Source organism: Penicillium canariense, assembly GCF_028826845.1.
Source record: "Penicillium canariense strain IBT 26290 chromosome Unknown utg000006l_segment0_segment0, whole genome shotgun sequence".
NCBI lineage: Eukaryota > Fungi > Ascomycota > Eurotiomycetes > Eurotiales > Aspergillaceae > Penicillium > Penicillium canariense.
Genome location: NW_026622733.1, coordinates 1,324,718 through 1,345,136, shown reverse-complemented (window position 1 = coordinate 1,345,136; position 20,419 = coordinate 1,324,718). Strand labels below are relative to the sequence as shown.

Below are 20,419 nucleotides of genomic sequence, written 5' to 3'. Positions count from 1 at the left end.
CCCCACCTGCCAGGGAAAATCCGGTACGTATAGATGCATATTACAGTATCTAAACCAGCGAGTATCCGCATATTTCTTCAAGGTGCACTGCATTGCAGCCATCAATACCTTTCAAATGAACTTTGATCATAACTACTACACTAGCCCAAAGACTGGGGCGAACCCACATGCGTCGTGGCCCCACATCCCACCTGAAGCTTAGTCTTCACATTGATATAAAATCCATAGCTCCCCCGGCAGATCCCTGATATTCAAGTTTGACCGACTTTACCTCTACAAAACGCTCCGTCCTTTACGCAACCGAAACAATGTCCGAAACTGAAACCGTCCGCCCGGCTTTTGCTGGCCGCGAGCGCCCACTGCTCAGCTATGGCATCGCCTTCCCCGCCGCCGCCGCCCACCACGTCGCCGAGACCTTCTGCGCCTCGCGCGTGTATGTGATCTGCTCAGGATCGTTGGCGCGTCAAACTGATGCGCTAGACCGACTGACTGCCGCTCTGGGGGCAGAGAAGGTTGTTGGGCGCCGGATTGGCATGCAGAGCCATACGTTGTGGTCGGAGGTGCTGGAGATTGTAGAGGATGTGCGGAATGTGCAGGCGGATCTGCTGTTGACCCTGGGAGCGGGTAGTTTGACGGATGGAGCGAAGATAATTGCACTGGTGAGTGTTTCGATCTCTCATATTTACGATGGTGTTCTTGGTCCTAGGGCTGGCAGTATTTTGCACTCCGATCACTACTGGTACTATGATAACACATACCAACTCCACAGGCCCTGGCAAACCAAGTTCGCACACCCGATGACCTCGAAACCCTCGCCCAAGGCCCCAACAAGCGCGCCGAGATCAAAGCGCCCACAGTTCCCATCATCTCAGTCCCCACCTCCCTCTCTGCGGGGGAATACTCCAACTTCGCCGGCGGCACAGAGGACCGCTCGCGTCGCAAGTACAGCTTCCAGTCCCCACTGCGCGGGCCCGAACTCATCATCCTCGACCCCGAGCTGGCGGAGACGACGCCGGACTCAATCTGGCTAAGCACGGGGATCCGCGCGGTGGACCATTGCGTGGAGACGCTGTGCGCGATTGTCGGCGTGACGCCGACGTCGGACGAGCTTGCCGAGCATGCACTGGGGCTGCTAGTCTCCGGGTTGCTGCGGTGCAAGAAGGATCGTAAAGACCGGGATGCGCATCTGGCGTGTCAGTTGGGATCTGTGGATGCGATGGCTGCGTGTACGAGTGGGTCGGTTGAGTTGGGCGCGAGCCATGGGATTGGACATCAGGTATGTGGCGCGACAGTTTCTATGACCTGTTGAATGGATCAATTTATCTACACAGCGCTGTAAGATAGCTAACACGTCTTCTAGCTCGGCCCCCTGGGTGTCGGACACGGCGAAACAAGCTGCATCCTGCTCCCCGCCGTCTGCAAATTCAACGCAAAGCACAATGCCAACCGCAAGCGACAAGCGCACACGCGCGAGGTCCTCGTTCACGATCCCGTCGTCGCCGAGGTTCTGCGCTCCCGCTCCGTCAATGTGGAGGCCTCCGACCTGGGGGACATTCTTGACGCTGTCATCCGCGAGCTGGGACTGCCACGGTCTTTGAGCGACGTACGGGTGGGCCGCGATAAGCTGGACGCCCTGGCGGCGAACAGCCTGCACGACCGGTGGTGCCAGTCGAACCCAGTACCACTGAAAGAGAAGGAGCAGGTCCTGGAGATTCTGGAGATGGTAGTTTAATAAGTGTCAATCGAAAGACTGAGACGGAAAAAAAGAAGTAGGAGGATCCAAGCAGGCCGATTGATAAGCAGAGCCCCGCAAACCCCACATTTCACGGGGAGGTATGAGTTGTTCCTGGTTGCCTCCTGCTTTTCCTTTTCGGTGACTTATTTCTGTCATATATACCGCGCGCAAATAATATCAATTGCATCATGGCTCCCCAGAATATCCTTCTTTTCGGCGCTAGTGGAACCATTGGCCGCTTCATCCTGAACGCGATTCTCTCCGAGCGCTCGCAGTTCGGCCGCATCGCCGTCTTCACTTCCCCGCGCACTGCAGAGAGCAAAGGCTCTTTCCTCAAGAAGCAAGGAGTTGAGGTAATCACTGGCGACATTGAAGATGAAAGCGCCATCAAAGCTGCCTATGAGGGTACGCCATCATCCTATCATCCTATTCACTCCCTCCTTACCCCACAACACACCGACAGCGCAATAAAGCTCACCTCGCCCTACAGGAATAACCACCGTCATCTCCGCGCTTGGTCGCAACACGCTTGCACAGCAAATCCCACTAATTCGCCTCGCTGCCGCCAGCCCGAGCGTCAACTGGTTTTTCCCTTCCGAGTACGGCACCGACATCGCCTACGGGCCGGCCTCGGCGCACGAGAAACCCCACCAGCTGAAGCTGAAGGTCCGCGCGGTCCTGGAGAAAGAGATCTCGCGCAAGGACCTGAACTACTCGTATATCGTGACGGGACCGTTTGCTGAGATGTACTTGCATGTCACGCCCGGGCTGGAGGAGGCCGGTGGATGGGACGTGAAGGCCCGAAAGGCAGTGCTTCTGGGTGCGGAGGGTAAAGAAAGGGTTAGCTTGACGGCTATGGAAGAGTGAGTCTGATGCTGGCCCTTGGTTTTACGTCAGTGGAGCAATCGTGCAGTTCGTTTGGCTAAGTGGATCCGTTTTCTACAGCGTCGGCACGCTCGTTGTGTCTACTCTCCTCAAGGCAACTCCCGAGACGCGCAATCGCCCACTATGCGTCAATTCATTTACCACCAGCCCCGCCGAGATCCAGGCTGTGTTCGAGAGCCTCACCAAAGGCCCGTGGGAGGTGTCTTTTACGCCGCTGGAGCGGCTGCGTGAGTTGGAGGATGAGGCGTGGGCGGCTGGGAATCCTGCAGCGACGGTGGTGACGCTGCGGCGTATTTGGACTGAGGGTGGGACACTGTATGAGCAGCGGGCGAACGGGCTTATTGGGGAGCCGGAGATGACAACGCTCGAGGAGATCGTGGCGAGGGAGATTCGGGGGGCTAACATGTAAATATGCGGAACGAGAGAGGTAAAAGGATTGCTGTGGTCGACTTGGGCATGGAACTAGATTACGTGTAGTTATAAGTCGCTACAAATATAACCAGCCAATACTGAATATTTCCTTCTCTTTTTTTCCTTTTCCGATTGGTTTAAAGCGCTTCATACGGGTGTGGCACAGGGAACACAGGAATAGATGATGGGAATTAAAAGCATTTCACGTCTTTACTAGCATCGGATTCATATGGCCCAAGGGGAATGATTAACAAAAAAAGAAAAGAAACCGGATGGGCAGAACAAGGCTGCCATTGATATAGAACAAAAGCGGACCTCTACTGGAAGAGCTTGCGCACCCGCTCTTGGTTATCCGGGCTGACGCCCGCCAGGATTGACTCTGCGTTCACGCCGGTCGCAGCCACCAGCTGCTTGCCCGCCTGGGCGACGCGGGCAGCCGTCTGACCCTGCAGGGTGCCGGCCTCGAGGGCCTGCACGATGAAGCCGAACACGCGGTCGGCCTTGCTGAGAACGGCCGGGTTTTGCCTGAAAGGGTGTATTAGCGGGGGTGTCAGCACAGTCGTGGTGGAGGGGAAACACATACTGGTCAACCAATTGGACAATGAAAGAGTAGGCGTACGGTGCGGCCTCCTCATCGTAAGTGATAGGCAGAGTATCGATCCAGTTGGTCACGATCTCTTGGGCATTCTGCACCTTGGAGGCGTTGAAGTGCAGGATCTTAGCAATACTAGCTGAGGCGTTCTCGGTCGCAAAGACATGCTCCTCGGTACGGTTCTGGGGGTGCTGGGTCACCTGGAACAAACTGGGGATGCTGGCAGCAACAAAGTCGGCCCAGGGAGCGCCGCCCTTCTGAGCAGCAACACCAACACCATAGGCGGCCGCCTGGCGGTTGGCAGCATTCTCATCCTGCAGACCAGAGGCCAGGGGTTGCATGATGTGGTCCTTGAAGGTCCAAGACTCGGCAGCGCAGAACTCCAGCACATCGTCCATGATGCACAGGGCCCATTGCCGCTGGGTCGGGTCCTGACTGGTGATAAAGTTGTCGTAGAACTGCATCAGCTGTTGCCAGGCAGGCAGGAAAGTGGTGCCTTGGTTCTTGAAGATAGTGTGGAAGGCCTTGTTCATGTCGCTGAGTAGGTTCTGGTCATCCTCGATAGCATACTCGAAGTCGAGGTTATCCTCATCGCCCTCCTCAAGCTCGGCTTGGTCCTCCAGCCGCTGCGTCACGCGCATCTGGTAATCTTCAAGGGTAGACTTGGAGGAGTCAATGAATGCCTGCATGTGCTGCGGGGTGAGGCTGTTGGGACCAACGACCTCAACAGACTCGTAGAAGCACTGGTACATCTCGGCCAGTGTATCGATGGTGGGCTCAGCACTCAGCACCTCGATGATCTTCTCAGCCACCTTGTTCCACATCTCAGCAAAGCCAGCTGAGGCGCCACCGTGGGCCTTCTTGTAGGAGTTCAGCAGCTGGGGAATCAGCTTAGCGGCCGACACGCGGACAGGGTCATGGAAGAAGAATGCAAGGCCAGGTACGGCAATCTTCTCCATAGTCTCCAGGACGTAAGGCTCGAAGGCCTCTTCCAGAATTTGAGCATAGATAGTGATCAGCTCGATGGCTGTATTCTTGTCCTCCAGAGCGCTGGTCTTGATACCAATGACCTTGCCCTTGAGGGGAACCAGCTCCCAGCCCTCATCCTGCTCGACCTGCTCGATCTGGTCCTCGTCATCCAGCAGCTGGATATCGGCCTTGGCGGCAGCCACGGTCAACAATGGAGGCATAACACCAGGCAGGTAGGGCACGAAGTCACGACCCAAAACACGGCACATACGGCCCCAGCAGTGAAGAAGGTACTGCGACTGAGGGTCGTCGGCATCGACAATGTTCTGCTGGATGTTGCCCAGGATTTGGACGAGGTTCAGGGCATCCTGGCCCATCTTCTCCTTGCCAACGGCCAGGGCGATCAGAGTGGCACACTCCATGGCCTTAGCACGGAGTAGCCGGTATTCCTTACCCTGCTCCTCCTTCAAGACGTTAAGCAGGAGCGGCATAAGGGTGCCGTAGTACTGGCCGAAGGCGGTTTCAGCAGAATCAGCGATGGTGGCAATAGTTGACAAAGCCTGTTCCTGCAGGTAGCGCTTAGGGCTGCGCAGGAGTTCCAGAAGGCGGCTCAGGAGGTCGCCGAGGTAGGGCTCGAGAATGCTGCGCTCAGCTTCCTCGCAGAAATTGACCAGAGCAGCAGCGGCGTGCGACTGCACACGGGGCTCACTAGAGCCGAGAACAGGAATAATGTTGTTCAAGACAATGCCGTGGTACTTCTCCTGCATGATACCGGCAAAGTCGGTGCTCATTTGGCCGAGGGCGTTGCAGCCGGCATAGCGGACACGGGGGTGCGCATCCCGCAGAGCAGGAACAACCAGGGCAAGGACCTGGTCTAACTCATTGGTCATCAGATCACGGCAGCCCTCCGAAATGGCCGAGATGGCCATCAGAGCGGCGTGGCGATCGCGCCAAGCAGTTGAAGACATCATGCGAGGAATCCAGGAGAATGCGGGCTGGAGAATGGCTTGGCCACCAAGCTTGTTGGCCAGGCGGTCCATACATTGCTCACCGGCAATGTGGTTCAGGTCGCTCTCTTCGGGTTCAAGCTATGGAAAACAGTTAGCAACTTGATAATTGTCCTTGAAATTGGAATACTCACGTCTTCAGACGCATTCCACTCCTCAGCGTCATCATCATCGGCACCAACATCAGTCATCAGGCTCAGACACTGGGTAACCATCTCCTGCGCAAAGTTGGTCTCCTTCTTACACATGTTAGGTGCATAATCGGCGAAAGTGGCCATAAGCTCCAGCGCATTCTGGCGAACCTGGTCGCTGAGCTCCTTGTCGGCGATAACACTAATGCTGAACTTGACCAAGTCGCCGAATGAGCTCTTAAACATCCTCGGGCTGATTTCGGCCAGTTCAATGAGAGCCAGGAATGCTGCAGAAAGCTCCTCACTCTCGCTAGATTCTTTAAGGGGAGGCAGGATGTTAAGAAGAGCAGGCACAAGGGAAAAGAACTTGGACTGGGACTTCTTCTCGATAGAGCGGAACATAGCGGCGAAGGCTTCCATAGCGGCAATTCGTACCTAGAGGAATGGATCAGTTTAGTGCTTTTGAGAGGCGTGGTATCGGGCGAGAATCGAGCATACCGAGATGTTGTCATCTTCGAAGCCCTTAGTGAAGACACCAAGGACAGCCTGTTCATGCTGCTTCTCAATGATGCCGGGGGTGGTTGTGAAGATACGGAAAGCAGTCTCGCGCAGACCAGACTCAGCAGACTGGCTGGCCTGGAAGAGAACACCAAGCAGCTCGGGCCATTGGTCGCCTATAACATTCCCCAAATATCAAATCGTCAGAACGAGAGAATTCTTCCGCGAGGGTTTCAAGGGCTGGGGGTTTTGTTGTGCGCGTACCATTGTCGGTGTACTGGCGGGCCACCTCAGCCACAGCATCTCCAATCTTCTTGCGCACATCGAGGGTAGACTCGGTGGTCAGACATGTCACCAACTTCTCGCGGATCACAATACGCTGCTCATTGGGCAGGCTCATAAAGACCTCCTTTACGTCGCCGGAGACGGGGTCCTTGCGAGTCTTGGTAGCGATTCTTCGGAAGAGCACAGCAGAGAAAGCACGAGTCTGTTGGCAAAGAGATCCCGAGTCAGCGCACGTTCGATACTGCATTTTTCGAGGGCATTTGGCTTTGAGGGTCGTGGGCATCAAGCGTGCACACACACGACGCCTCGCGGCTCACCAACCCCCCTTAGGTAATGTCGAGTTAGAGTCGGCACTCACTAATGTGTCTTCAGCCCCAGCAATCTGCTCGGCCAAGCCCATCAAGAGGACGTCCGGCTTGTTCTGCACCCAATCATTGTTCAGCTGCTCTTCGGCCTGCGATCGGACGGCATTGTCGGGGGTGCTCAGAGCGCGCAGCAGCTGGGACAGCGCGGTGTGGACCTCGGGAGGCAGCAGGGACATGATGGGTGTGTCTGTTCCCAAGATCCAACAGACAAAAACGACCCAGTGTGTTGGAACCCCGGAGGTGGGATGTCTGGTGGGGGTGGTTTGGAGGAGGGGTGGTTTGAAGGGGAGGAGTTTTGTTTTTGGTGGGGCGGGGAGGAAGGAAAAAAAGATTGATGATTAGGGGAATTGATATGCGATAGGCGCTGGGAGCCGTTCGGTTGATCACCACATTCCCCCGGGGAAGCAACCGGCGACACAGTGGGGCTTGAGACAATCACGAGGGAGGAGAAATCGAGGCCAGATTATGGGTTAACTCTCATTCAGAATTGATTAGCTAGACAAGAGTTAGACCCGTCAGAAACTAACTTGGTCCCGAAGTTAGGCCGTTGGTTGCCAGGCCCCTACAACCCCTACGGGGCGACTCGACGCCCGTGCCCGCACTTTGACGCGAACGCGTTCGTTTGCTTGCCGACCGGGCCATCTTGGTATGATTGGTTGATGGCTTCACTTGATGTATATACATATACACAAATTTGGAAGAAAAGAGTTGGGGGTTTTTTGGTTCTCCAATATGATAGCATCCCTACAAAAAAGTATTTGCATTGAAGGCTAAACTAGAGGCCGCAACTGATCATGACTAGAACAGCGGTATCTGGACGCGACGAGGAATATTGATAATTAGAAGGGGGTATGCACTCCAAAAGGAGCAATAGGGGAGGGCAGTCGGTCGAGATTATCTGGAGAGGAACGAAGACCGAAGAAGAGAATGAGATAGAGAAGTCTAGATGGGGGGGAATGCAAGTCTTTTAACGGCCGGTAGGACGGCTCAGGATGAATACACCAGCGATGACCGCGGCCAGTGTGACAATCGCGCCAGGGAGAAGGAGATCGTTGGGGACGCCAGTGATGAACTGCTCCTCGGGGCCGTGGGTCGAGGGGAAGGCCTGCTGGGGCTTGCTGAGCAAAGGCTCTTCCGACGGCACATCTCCACCAGCGCTGCTATGCTCCTCAATGATGGGAGTCGCGGGTTTGGCCGGCTGCGGTTCAACGATGGTCGGGATAGGAGGCTGGGTGGGATCGTGGACAAAGAGATCGACCTTTTCACGGTGTGTCCGGCGGGAGAGCTCAATGGCATCCAGCATGTCCTGGTCAGTGGTGATGGAGACAGTGTCGCCCTCGTTGTCCATGTAGCTCAGAGCATATCCGGTGTTGCTGAGTCGGCCCTCCTCGACTACGGCCTCGCCACCAACAGCCTCGATTTCAGAACCAAGTTTGGCAGTGACCTGCGTGACGAGGTCGGCAACGCCGGAGGTAGCCAGAACATTCACGCGGTGCACCCGACCGCTCGGGGCCTTGAACTTGAAGGGGAACGGAGCGTTGTCGGTATTGTGGTGCTGGTGGTGCTGGGAAGCCACCTCGGAATGCTCTTCACCACCGTGGTGGGATGCGGACTCGTTCGGGAGAACGCTGTTGTCGAATTGTGATCGGGTCAGATCAGGGCTCATAACAGAGCGGTGTGGCGTGTGAGGCTGCTGGCTACCAGAGACCATTGAGTCGGACTCGTGATCCATTGACAGCCAGAACTTGTTCCAGGCGGGACCCTCGTCGTCCTGAGTCGACATGGTGTTGATCTAAATAGCGCATTAAGCCTAGAACATCCGTAGTTCTTTGTGCTTTCACGTCCAATGAAGGCGGGGGTTGTTCGGGGAGGGGGCGCCAGAAATAAAAATAAAGAAAGGCTTACCTGTTCAAGGGTAGCGTAAGTGAGCTTCAACACATCCACCATGCCGACAATCTCCCCGCCCTCGTTCATGACGGGCAGGTTAAGATAGTGGCCATCTGTTACCTGAGTCAGCAACTTTCGTCGCAGTAATGCGCAGAAGAGAGCTATGGCCAACTAACCGTGCATCTTGCGGAGCGCTGCCTGAATGCTCATATCAGAGGGAGCGAAATCGGGATGGGGGGTCATGACGCGGACCACGCTGCAGGTTGCAGGGTCAAGGCCGGGGGCAATAACACGAAGAACAATATCCTTGCTAGTAAAGATACCGGTGATAGAGCCTTGGTCCTGAACAAGCAAGGCAGTGGTGTGGTGCTCCTTCATCAATGCCGCGGCGTCCTTGACTGAGGTTCGCACGGAGACAGTCACCGGGGGCATGCCGTCCAGGACAGTCTCTAGGGTCGGGCCGGACATCTTCTGTCGAAGCGCCTCGACGTATTGAATAACCTGCTGGGGCTGGCTCGAGCCCAGCTCGGTCTGGACACCCTCCAATGCATCGTACAGCTTCCGCGACGAGCTATAGGCACGCTCCAGCTTCTCCATCGCATCGTAGAAGCACTTGGTGATATCCAAAATACCGGAGATGTCCTGGTTTTCGTCCATGACCGGCAAGTGTCTGAAGCCTTTGCGGACCATCAGGTCGAGAGCGTCGGTAGCGCTTGTGTCTGTTCGCGCACACAGGGGGTTCTTGGTCATAATCTCCGCGACGGTCACATCTCGCGCCTTCTGGCCCATGCCAACCACTCGGAAGGCCAAGTCCTTCGCAGTGAAGATACCGGCAATTCGCTCATCATCGTCGGTAACCAACACGCAATCCTCACGCTTCGCAGCCATCAGCTGGGCGGCTTCCGCAATGCTGAGCGTGGGCTTGATCTGAAGTGCCTGGCTGGGCTTCAGGGCGAGCACAGTACCCGGCGGGGCCTTGCGGGAATTTCTTGCCTTGGTCGGGTTGTGCCTCTTCTTGTTGAGGTCGGCCTCCATCTTTCGGCGGATGGCCTGCGTGGAAAAACCCGAGAGTTAGCCGGCAAGCCGAGTCCACGATGACGGATCATGGGCGACGTTATGTTCGAGCTCTACAGCTTCCGCAATTACGCACCTCATCACGCTTCGACTGGTTCTGTCGTTGTCTGCTGCTGGCTGCGCTCATGGTGCCACTTCCGACTTCGCTGGACGGGGTATGGGTTGTGGAGGCGGCGGATGATTCTGGACGTTCTGGACGGGGCCGGGGGATGTGGGAGGCACTCGAGGTCTCGAAGTCGGGCAGCCTTCCTCTCCCGATAGTCTTATTGGGCGTGCCCCTAAAAGTACCTGTATGCGACATAATAATGCCAGGAGGGGAAGAACACAACAAAATTGGACAGAAAGGGAGGATAAGAGTGGAGCAAACACGGAGGAATGAAACCCGGTCTGAGAAAAGTGATGGGAAAAAGCAAGGGAGTCTCGTCCAGTCCGAGGGGGGGAAAAGGGCAGTCAATGGTCGATCTGAACAGGGGTGTTTGGGGTGTGTTCACGCTATTGCTCCGGTCGGGCGTAAACACGGGGCTTAGGTAATTAGCCGATGAACGGTACGATCCGGGCACTAGGCTTCTTTGGGACCAAGTCCTGCTCGTGACTGAATCACGTGAATACTGGATGATTCTCGGTTTGTGGTGCCTTACTGCCTAACCGCCTTGTGGCCAAGGCACTCAGGTGTCTATCCCGTGACTGGATCTCGCTTAAGGGCTTAGGGCTTCCCACAACACAACCACCCCATCCATTCCGGCAGAGCGTCTGTGTGAGCGTGCTTCGACAACCCACTCCCGACAAGACACCCGTACGTTCCCTCCCCCCTCTATTCAACTCTCCATCCCAGATCGACTCTCTGACTTTCCACAGAGCAATCCGTCAAAATGGTCAAGAAGCGGGCGAACAAGTAAGGCTTGATACCTCCTCAAATTATCCGTCATCCAGTCTCCCATCCGACATGAATCTCCACAATGACGCCGATGAAATCGATGCACGCAATCGCCCCTCGAGACAAAGCAGAAAGCACACGAAAGCGGAAGAACCAACATACGCGCATTGCCGGACGAGTCACGCCGAATGGGAGAACTGGATAATGCGGAACAATTTCGAGGAACATGGGCGCTAATAGATTTTCTTTAGCGGTCGTAACAAGAATGGCCGCGGCCACGTCAAGCCCGTGCGCTGCTCTAACTGCGCTCGCTGCACCCCCAAGGACAAGGCCATCAAGCGGTTCACCATCCGCAACATGGTTGAGTCTGCTGCCATCCGTACGTGACCCTTTGACTCTACATCCTATCCGCAATCGTCACCCAGAAAACCCTGGACGACACCAATCGAGAGGATGCCACCCGGATCCTCGAGTGAAACCAAATTACTGGATCGCCGCCTCATGCAACCACTTGTTACGAAGAGAACTGGAGCTAACCCATCATCTTTCGACCTATAGGTGATATCTCTGAGGCTTCCGTCTTCGCCGAGTACTCTGTCCCCAAGATGTACCTGAAGCTCCAGTACTGCGTCTCCTGCGCTATTCACGGCAAGATCGTTCGGTACGCACGCCCTGCTCTACGCATTCGCCATCATTCCATACTGACTGACTCCCTCCAGTGTCCGTTCCCGTGTCGGCCGCCGCAACCGTGCTCCTCCCCCACGGATTCGCTACAACAAGGATGGCAAGAAGCTGAACCCCCCTCAGGCCAACAAGGCTTTGTAAAGGAGAGGAACGCCATTCAACCAACAAAATAAAATGGAACTAGTCTGAAATGAATCTTTTTATTTTGTTTTCCTTTCCGCTCTGGTGCTCTTGAACGACGGATCCGTGTGTCATTTTGCTCGCGAAGCAGATGCTGCAATGAAATGGAGAAAATGGCACTGGGTGTTGACGAAAATGCTCGGATATGAGATTAGAGGGCAGACATGAAAGGCAGGCAGGAATCCTGTTTCTCGCTTTGGCTGTGTGCTTTCTCTTCCCCATTCGCAGTATCGTGTGCCCCTTCCATGTATGAGAGCCACATGACGATGGTATGTGCATGATGGAAGGCAAGGGAACGTCTGCATGTATTGCAGGCTAGAAAAATACCATAAATTCTTTAAAACGGGACTTGCGCACCAACTTGTAGGTAGACGTACAGTAGCATTCCTGCGAACTGAAATAATGGGGCATATACTATCATGGATACAGGTAGCCCTTCTCGAAATAATTTCCATACATATCCACCATCCCGCTGCGCATCTTCGGCGTCGGATTCCGCACAATCTTGACCTCGCCCTTCCAATGGCCTTCGACAAAGTGTGCCATCGATATCTGTGGTGTCGTCGCGGCGAGCGAGCTCGAGATCCCCGTGCCATTGGTACTGCGCCGCCCTCTCTCCCGGCGCACGACCTGCTCGTACTCAGCCTTCTTTGCGCGACGGAAAGCAGCAAGTTCCGCCACGAGATCGATGTCTTGTACTAACTGGCGCTGTTGAACTTCTGCATCGGGTCGTGACGGGCTAGGTGTGCTGCGCGCCGCAGATGTGACGCTTTGCCGTGAGATCCGGCGACCTGGGAGGGGAGAAGCCTCAGCACCCGAGTGGGTGGAGGAATCATCATCCGAGGGCATGAGGGAAACCTTCTCATTAAGGACAGCCATTGGGAAGTACTTGCCCGGGTCGTTCTCGGGGATGCCGCACTCCATCTCATCAAAAAAGCTAAAGTCGTCCACTGCTGCTGCCCAGAGAGCCTCCGAGTCGCGGTCACCCGTACTCGAATTTTGAACACCGGGCTTCCACGTAGTGGGTCGGGTTAAACTATCAGTAGGCGTGACTTCAAGGATTATTCGTCGTAGGCCAAAGAGGGTTCGAGAATGCTGTTGCTCAGCTCGCATGCGTGCTTGGCCGGGTGGAAGGGAATAATCCGACCCGGCTTGAAGGGTTGCAAGTAGGGCTTCATTGGAACATGCAGTAATGAATCGAGTCAAAGTATATAGGATCGGGGAATTTGGCGGAATATGCGAGGGGACATCTGTCAAGACTAGAGTCTCTAGGTGTGGGGTGTGTGACGGGTGGAGGTACGGGAATCGACTTTGCTTTCCACCTCGAAGAGGAATGGATTGGTTCTGTGGACGCTTCGCAAGCAATTCCTGGATTCTCTGGGACCGGGGATCGTCCATCGATATTGATGAACTGTATTGTGGGTTTGGCATCCCAAGGCCCTCCCCAAAGGCACGGAGATTTGAGATTGATTGCAGGGTGCCTTCATCGTCATCCTGCCTTGAACGTGATGGAATAGAGCCATTGATACTGAATAGGATAGACTCATTGTCATTACCTGGATCAGGGACCACTTCTGGCGCAAATACAGATCCTCGTCTAACTGGAGCCAAAGGCTGATCCTCATATGGATTCGACGGCCGTAGCGTTGGAGTTCTAGTAGTAAATGTTGAGTCTTTAGACTCACATATTGACGTATCTGCAAGCTCAAAGATCGGTATGTTCTCTCCGGGTAGCTCATGAACCTCCTGCGAGGCGTCCAACTCAGCTTCACGGGGCACTTCGTTGCCGGCGGGGAGTTCTGGAAGGAAGTCACCTGTGGGTGCCACATCTTTCGCTGGAGGCTCGGCAGAGACAACGGCATGATGAGCTCGAAAATAAGCGAGGTTGTCACCAGCCACGTTCCCCAGAATAGGCACTAATTTCTCAGCTCCAGGATACATCCCATGTTTCATAGCTGTTTTGTGAATGACATCCGCGGTATTCACAGTCCCCACGTCGAGGGCGTGGAGGCGAGATGAAGCCAAGAGGCCAGCCGCGCCTTCCACCGTGATCGGGTTATTCGCGATATAGAGATGTGTGATTCCCGTGTACGGTAAGTCTTCAATCCAGGTGTGATTTGAACCCGGTTGAGCCAGGAGCTTGAGATATTGTTCATCCAGATATGGTGACTTCAAAAACTCCGATTGGGTGTGGTGGCGGGCTGCTTGGGAAACAGGATCTGACGAAGAACCACTGTGCCTTATTGGCGGCATGGTTGCTTGGTCTGATGGAGTAAAGGATGCTTGCAGTAGTGAACGAATCGCCATGTCGGTGAGCAAGTTATTGCGCAGATCCAGGAAACGGGTTCGGATCCCGATCGCGTTGGCCAGGAACTCGGCATCAGAGTCCCTTAATCCAATACCACGCAGCTTCAGCACTTGGAGGTGCTCAAGCTGAGAGATCGAGGACAAAACGCTTTGGTCTCGCGCCGAGGTAGTATATGAGAGATCTAGGTAGGTCAATAAGGGAAAGCGAAGGATCGTCTCCGCCAGGCCCGCTGATGTAGTATTGGGCTCGTGGTCCGCTAACAGAAGACGGACATTATATTGACTGGATTGTTGTTGATCTCTCAAAGCAACCATCGCATTATGGTCGAAGAAGGGGAGTCTCGAGACCATCAAGCATTGCAAGGAAGGCAAATACTCTAGAATATCTCTTAGCCAGCCAGGTCGCGGGCCACCATAGATTTCCGACAGCGCTGGCGGTAGATGAAGCGTATGGGTCAACGCCCGCACTTCTCTCCTGGCATATTTCAAGGTTCTTCGGAACCGCGTGAGGGCAACTGGTATGCTGGGTCAGCACGGGGTCAGACGTAACGGACTTGGCATGTTCTATACCATAGACTGCATCGTTTTCTGTCCCAAAATGCGATGCCGGGTCACCCCACAGAAAAGGTATGAACAAATCGTGCCATCGATGGCAGACTAGCGAGGTGGCACACAGATCACTGGAAGGGATATAGTGGGCGATAATGGCCCAGGCATCTCGGTCCGTTGCGGACTTGTATGACGGCGGAATCAGGTCCATCGTCGCTTCGAGTCGAGGTGAGTGTGGGGCTCAGACACGACGGAAGATGACTCGTATCTCTTTAATATGTACCTATATACACAGGATGATGTCCGCCGGGTGGGGCTTCCCCGTCTGGGCTGCTGCCGCCGCTTTTATGAGGGCGATGGGGCTCAGGCTTATGATCTGGTCAGTACAGTCATGTGATCGCTCGGTGACCAATCATAGATAATCAGTGATCGATGAAAAGTATCCGTTTATTTATTACCTATATCTAAAATCAACTCCTTCTCTTCTTAAAGATTACCTCCTTACCTTTGAGCCAATACTCAATATCTAGTTGTAGATCGAGAAAGGCGCTATCTCGGAATAGCTATATCCCTAGAGCCTATAAGAAGGAAGATACTATTTAAAATAAACATAGAAAACTTCCAAGGATTAAAAGATTATACTGATAGATTTTAAATGTCTAGCTTGAATGAAGACAGTTACTGGATAAATGTCAACTCACTACCTCATCGTCAGCATCATCAATTTGGCCCATCATCTTCTCCTTCTTCCTGATCATCAAAGTCATCACTAAAGGGATTTGCCTCTTTTCTCATTTGCCCATCTTAATGAATCGCGCAGGGGGGCCGTCAAGTACACAGTCGAGCTCTAAAACGAGCTGCACATAGCTAGGGAAACACTGCAGGCTAGCACCCCCGTGTTGGTCTGGTGTCATTATGCAGACCTCGAGGACCTTCCGCCTGTTTCGTAATCTATGGCTAGAGGACCCAGGAGGATACCTCTCAGCAAAAGAAATGATGCAACTTCCATTGCTCCTTCCCCTCATCAGGAATCTTGAGGCTAAGAGGGGTCAGGAAACCATGGTGACTCAAGGTAATTGGCATCTTTCACGGAGAATCAATGGCAGAGGCCAAAAGCATGCAATACTAAATGCAGGTCAGACCAAGAAATTTCCGCTCCTTGGGACTTGGACGAAGAGTACGGGCTCTTTGCTCAGAAAAAATGTGCATGGTGGGCTGCATGGCGCTCCTCGACCCAAAGAACACCTAGTACGACCGAGCGGGCCCTCCACTGATCCTCTCAGTCCCCGTCGCCTGTCATCTCTTCAATCCAACATTCAGTGTGGATAATCCGTGTTTCCATGAGACACAAGACCTCTCAAACCCTTCCATCTCTCAGCTTCATGAAGCTGGATTTTCGGCAAAGAATCATTGCTTGCTATCTGATCACTTTGCTCGAAGGGACGAGAGCAGATATTGTGCAGATGTATATTCGGAGGATCTCGCAGGGTTATATGAGGAGTTTGTTTCTCAACTGCGTTCCGCGATGAAGGCAGTGGACGAAATCGGCTGGGGTTCTTGTGTTCGGGCACGCATGATGAAGAATATCGAGATCAACCTGGAGCCCCTGCCACTGGGGATTATGCAGGCTTGACTCTGTATCTAGAGCTGAACGACAAGTCTCTACAGCGATTCAGCATATTCGTTGCACACCACATCAACCTTCGCAACAGCCAATTTCATAGAAGTCTTTCTCGATCCTGCAAAGAAAACCATCGGACAGCTGGGATTTCGGTAATCTTTTACACCCTTTGCCCGAGTTCATACAGGCACAAGATGGCCTCAAATTCAACAAGCGCTCGATATCTTCTCGTGATGATTGAGACAGCCTTCTATCTCCTGGAGAGGTGCAGGGGCAGCCCAAAGTGCTTAGACATCCTCATGCTCGCAATCTCTGTTCTAGTTGCCTATGGTTGGATGATCGCTCGTCTCAGAAATCCAGTGTGGACGATTTGCTTATTCTTCGCGCCGCGCCGAATGACGTTGTTTCGCGGAAATGTGGTCGCTGCCAAAAGACATGTCTGGATGATCCATTTCCCTACTGGGCGAGATATGTACCAGATCGCTACGTGGTGTGGCGGCTTTCTAGCAGTTGTGGACGGCCAGATTGTAACACGCGATTTACGGAACTTCGTCCTCTTCACAAGCGGATCAGATTCCTCCCTTCCACACGAGTCGCTCCGGAGGAGGAGCATCTTAGCACGGCGCTCGAACGGTTTGACAGCTGGTTCCTTCTTCGGGCAAGTGAGACGGGATCTCTTCCTGGTGAGCTCGAAGTGGTATGCAAAGGTAAAGGCTGTTACGAGACCAAGATAGTGGCAGCGAGGTGGACCGCGCATGCAAAGCCAAGATTTGTGTTGGAGGAGCTGAAATGCGTCAACTGCGGGAAGTAAACAATGTAGAGACCAACTAACCCTCTCTACCAGACCATGTATAATTCTGAGCTCAGCAAGTTGTGGGAGGCCTTTTGTGAAGTTCCGGGATTGGACATTACGGAATATCCACGGCGACCTGACATCTACTTCAAGAAGAGTCTCAGTATCTCTTCGAGACTGGTACTGAGGTCTAACTTGGACAAAAGGAAAGCCGAAGAAGAGAGTAACAGTCCCAAATATCATATCTGTGTATTCCTTAGGTGCAGGATGCCCCACTGAGGAAGTGCCGTAGAGAGATAAGCCCAATCATCGCAGAGTTTTCGGCCTCTATGAGGCATTGTGACATGATCGCTAACGTTACTAATACCACTGGAGTGTTTCAACAAAAATAGTCGCGCCCGGGATCGAACCGGGAACCTTCTGAGCATATGGGGTAATCATGTGAATCAGAAATTATGACCATTAAACCACGCGACTTATATGAAAATTTTAATAGAGTTTTGACTTATCACTCTATCGACCATAAATCACTATCTAGGAAGCGCCTTCCTCCTATAATACTCCTACCTAAAATTGTCACATTGCCGAATAGTCATCCTTCTTTAAAATATACCCAAAACATTAGATTACCCCTCAATTCCTAAACTCGTTTTTGGAAGCTTTTTGCTAATGAAGTCGCGTGGTTTAATGGTCATAATTTCTGATTCACATGATTACCCCATATGCTCAGAAGGTTCCCGGTTCGATCCCGGGCGCGACTATTTTTGTTATACTTAATCCGGCATCTGCCCACGAGTAAATACCAGCAGTCGCCTCTATCATTTTAATTACAGTCGCGTGGTTTAATGGTCATAATTTCTGATTCACACGGTATCTCTGTATGCTCAGAAGGTTCCCGGTTCGATCCCGGGCGCGACTATTTTTGTACTTGTACTCGATCATAGCAATAGTTAGTAGTTACGCCTGGCTGATCTTAATCCCCTTTCGTTTTGACCTAGGTCAACCTTCCACCCGCCTTGGCCTCACGAGGCTCTCACAATGCATATAGCAACTACCACTCTGGAGTCGTCCGCATCCACACAGTTCTTCAACAATAGCGCAATCTACGTATAGAGTGGGGGATTGCTGTTCACTATCACTACTATGATGGTATTTTTGCTAACCATAATGTTGCAAGGAAGGTTACCAATGCGAGGCGTCCCAAGACCATGCTTCTTATTAATGTGTACTAACATTTTACTCAAAAATTCCAGCGTCGCCTCGTTAGGCAACAACCAGGTGGACTCTTGATAAACCAAAACAAAACTCGCTGTTTCAAAAAATAAATAAATAAAAAGATCTAAAATTTTCAAAATGCATAATTTTCAAGGCCGGGGAAGCAATTCCATCCCCGAGGCCTTGAACCTCGAAACCATAAACATAGGACTGCAATTTGCTTCCCAGTCCTCTTCGAAGCCTAAGTCTAGGCTGTGTGGGTTGAGACTTTCTTTCCTCTGCGTCAAAGGCATGGAGATACCGCGGGGCACATGGTCCTTTCAACCTAGTAATTCGGCATCGCTGCATTTACTACACCGGTACTTCGAAGTCGTCCCGGCTCCTGGTGGGTATGGTATAAGGGTAAAGGCCTAGGGAGCGATTATATAGGATGTATTTGTAGTATGCCCGGCTCGAAACTTTATTGGAGCTATTGAGGCGTGTGAAAACGCGAACTCCGGGGAGTCCATCTTCTTGGTATCTCTAGCCTGGCAATATGCGGTTGAGTGGTTATATGTTTATAATGAGGGAAGATTGACCCTATGTTGTCGACTAAAAGGATTGTATAAGTGACCGCGGAGCATATTGTTGGGAGATGTCTATAATACTTATATCAAGTTAGACTCGAATGCGGAGAGCGTAGCCGAGATAGTGAAGTTTTGCGATTAGCCTGAAAATGATCAGTATACTCGGCAGTCAATTCCGGGAAACGACCACGCCTTATAAAGATTTTGATTTTGCGGGGGCGCTCGATCATTATAATACCATTTAGAGAGTACCCTGACGATGATGCAATGCTAATGCTTTGCAACCCTATAGGATCCTCCTGAAATCACGTACAAGTACGGGTTTCTAGAACTCGGGGTTGATCATCATGAACGGAAGGCATGGCTGGATCGGGCAACTAAGTATATCCCTGACGTAAACCGAGAAAGTTGGTAATATCGCGCAAATGGGTCAAGTGACCCCTGGAAACATGTACGTTTCCTTCATTTAAAGGTTGCTACGGTCAGAGAATTGCAGAATATGAAGTAAGGGCCCCAGAATGCTTGAGTGATGATTATTGTCCAGTTTACTGCAGTGTGTAGCGTGGGCATCCACTGATTGGAAAATGAGCGTCGCCGAGTGATCACGCGATAGAGTGGGCAGGGTCAGTGACGCTGGAATTGAAACTGTTGAGCCTAGGGTTGGAAAACCTGGGTGCCCTCGTAAAATGCGTCTACTTGGGATTACAGATATCTAAAGAAGCCCTTTTTGAATAAGAAAATCCGGAACCATTAGCGGTATATATCGCTCCATACAAAGTGCCAGCTAGATACATCCATGGCTGGTACTATCACTCTAATTCAAACCAAGCCCTTGAAAACACCTCCACCGAGTATTTAGATCCCATGTCAATCTAACATCCACTCCAACGTATACTGCCACTCTTCATTTCTCGTTCGCTCTCATGATGCAACCCATGATTCAAAATATCGGTAACTATAATCATGGCGAGGAGACCGCAAAAGACTATAGGAGACCGTGGTGCGGCCCTAACTATTTTCAAAAGGACCAAAACCGGATGGTCCGGGCCCGGTCCTTGCCTAGATCTACCAATAACACCTTGACTCATCATCATTAGCCTCAGAGTGAAAGGGCCAATATATTCACGTGACAAAACAAACAATTGTATAGACCTACTAAACCATCCCTATGCACTCGGCGAGTCAGAATCCATTATTGGCCAAGCTAATTTCATCCAATCGCCTTCGTGGTCTAGTTGGTTATGACGTCGGTCTCATAGAGATCATATGACATCTCTGCTCAAACAGAGTTGCAATCCGAAGGTCTCCAGTTCGAACCTGGACGAGGGCATAGATTGACTTTTTGCACCAATGATCACCTGGATAGCCTGTTCCAAGGCTACGCTACTTTTTTGCATTCACGGCTTCAAATGACCACACCACCCCTGTAACTGTGAAAATGCTAGCAAAACCGTGGCCATCCTGTAAAGATTTCAATTGGTTATACGATCCGCGAAGACAGAACATACTGTTCTTAACTAAAGTACTACAAAACGGGATACCTGTCTAAGCCTTAGTGGGTCGACTTCTTCCTAGTCTCCTCTACATCCAGTCCATGCTGGCGTAGGTGCAGCCCAGCCGGCCTTTATCAGTGACCTGACGGATGGGAAGACTCCTCCGTGCTCGACAACGCTATCCAAAGAAGGGATTGTCTCAAATCGGTAGTCATCCTCATCGACTAAGTAACTGACTATGTATTGGGCTGTGATAACGAGACGGAAGGATAGAAAACGGGTCAAATATTGAATCTGG

The 20,419-nt window shown here is 52.5% G+C and overlaps 6 protein-coding genes across 6 annotated transcripts; 3 read left to right on the top strand and 3 right to left on the bottom strand.

Annotated features, from left to right (window-relative positions):
• Positions 1 to 308: 308 nt before the first annotated feature.
• Positions 309 to 1,732, top strand: N7482_008461 (iron-containing alcohol dehydrogenase; the record flags this gene model as incomplete). The annotated part of the gene is made up of 3 exons (XM_056690585.1): positions 309 to 659; positions 770 to 1,276; positions 1,361 to 1,732. 3 exons carry the CDS (start codon positions 309 to 311, stop codon positions 1,730 to 1,732), a joined length of 1,230 nt encoding a protein of 409 aa, XP_056540350.1.
• Positions 1,733 to 1,923: 191 nt separating this feature from the next.
• On the top strand, positions 1,924 to 3,029 carry N7482_008460 (uncharacterized protein; the record flags this gene model as incomplete). Its single annotated transcript, XM_056690584.1, has 3 exons — positions 1,924 to 2,140; positions 2,226 to 2,598; positions 2,681 to 3,029. The coding sequence occupies 3 exons, from the start codon at positions 1,924 to 1,926 to the stop codon at positions 3,027 to 3,029; spliced, it is 939 nt and encodes a 312-aa protein (XP_056540349.1).
• A 319-nt stretch (positions 3,030 to 3,348) lies between these two features.
• On the bottom strand, positions 3,349 to 7,054 carry N7482_008459 (nuclear import receptor PSE1; the record flags this gene model as incomplete). Its single annotated transcript, XM_056690583.1, has 6 exons — positions 3,349 to 3,556; positions 3,615 to 5,680; positions 5,734 to 6,165; positions 6,229 to 6,404; positions 6,493 to 6,715; positions 6,872 to 7,054. 6 exons carry the CDS (start codon positions 7,052 to 7,054, stop codon positions 3,349 to 3,351), a joined length of 3,288 nt encoding a protein of 1,095 aa, XP_056540348.1.
• Positions 7,055 to 7,845: 791 nt separating this feature from the next.
• N7482_008458 (CBS and PB1 domain protein) lies at positions 7,846 to 10,140 on the bottom strand (the record flags this gene model as incomplete). The annotated part of the gene is made up of 4 exons (XM_056690582.1): positions 7,846 to 8,670; positions 8,784 to 8,878; positions 8,942 to 9,815; positions 9,916 to 10,140. 4 exons carry the CDS (start codon positions 10,138 to 10,140, stop codon positions 7,846 to 7,848), a joined length of 2,019 nt encoding a protein of 672 aa, XP_056540347.1.
• Positions 10,141 to 10,377: 237 nt separating this feature from the next.
• On the top strand, positions 10,378 to 11,538 carry N7482_008457 (40S ribosomal eS26 domain-containing protein; the record flags this gene model as incomplete). The annotated part of the gene is made up of 6 exons (XM_056690581.1): positions 10,378 to 10,384; positions 10,540 to 10,632; positions 10,695 to 10,731; positions 10,965 to 11,092; positions 11,272 to 11,374; positions 11,433 to 11,538. The coding sequence occupies 6 exons, from the start codon at positions 10,378 to 10,380 to the stop codon at positions 11,536 to 11,538; spliced, it is 474 nt and encodes a 157-aa protein (XP_056540346.1).
• A 456-nt stretch (positions 11,539 to 11,994) lies between these two features.
• N7482_008456 (uncharacterized protein) lies at positions 11,995 to 14,644 on the bottom strand (the record flags this gene model as incomplete). The annotated part of the gene is made up of 2 exons (XM_056690580.1): positions 11,995 to 14,399; positions 14,455 to 14,644. 2 exons carry the CDS (start codon positions 14,642 to 14,644, stop codon positions 11,995 to 11,997), a joined length of 2,595 nt encoding a protein of 864 aa, XP_056540345.1.
• Positions 14,645 to 20,419: the final 5,775 nt, after the last annotated feature.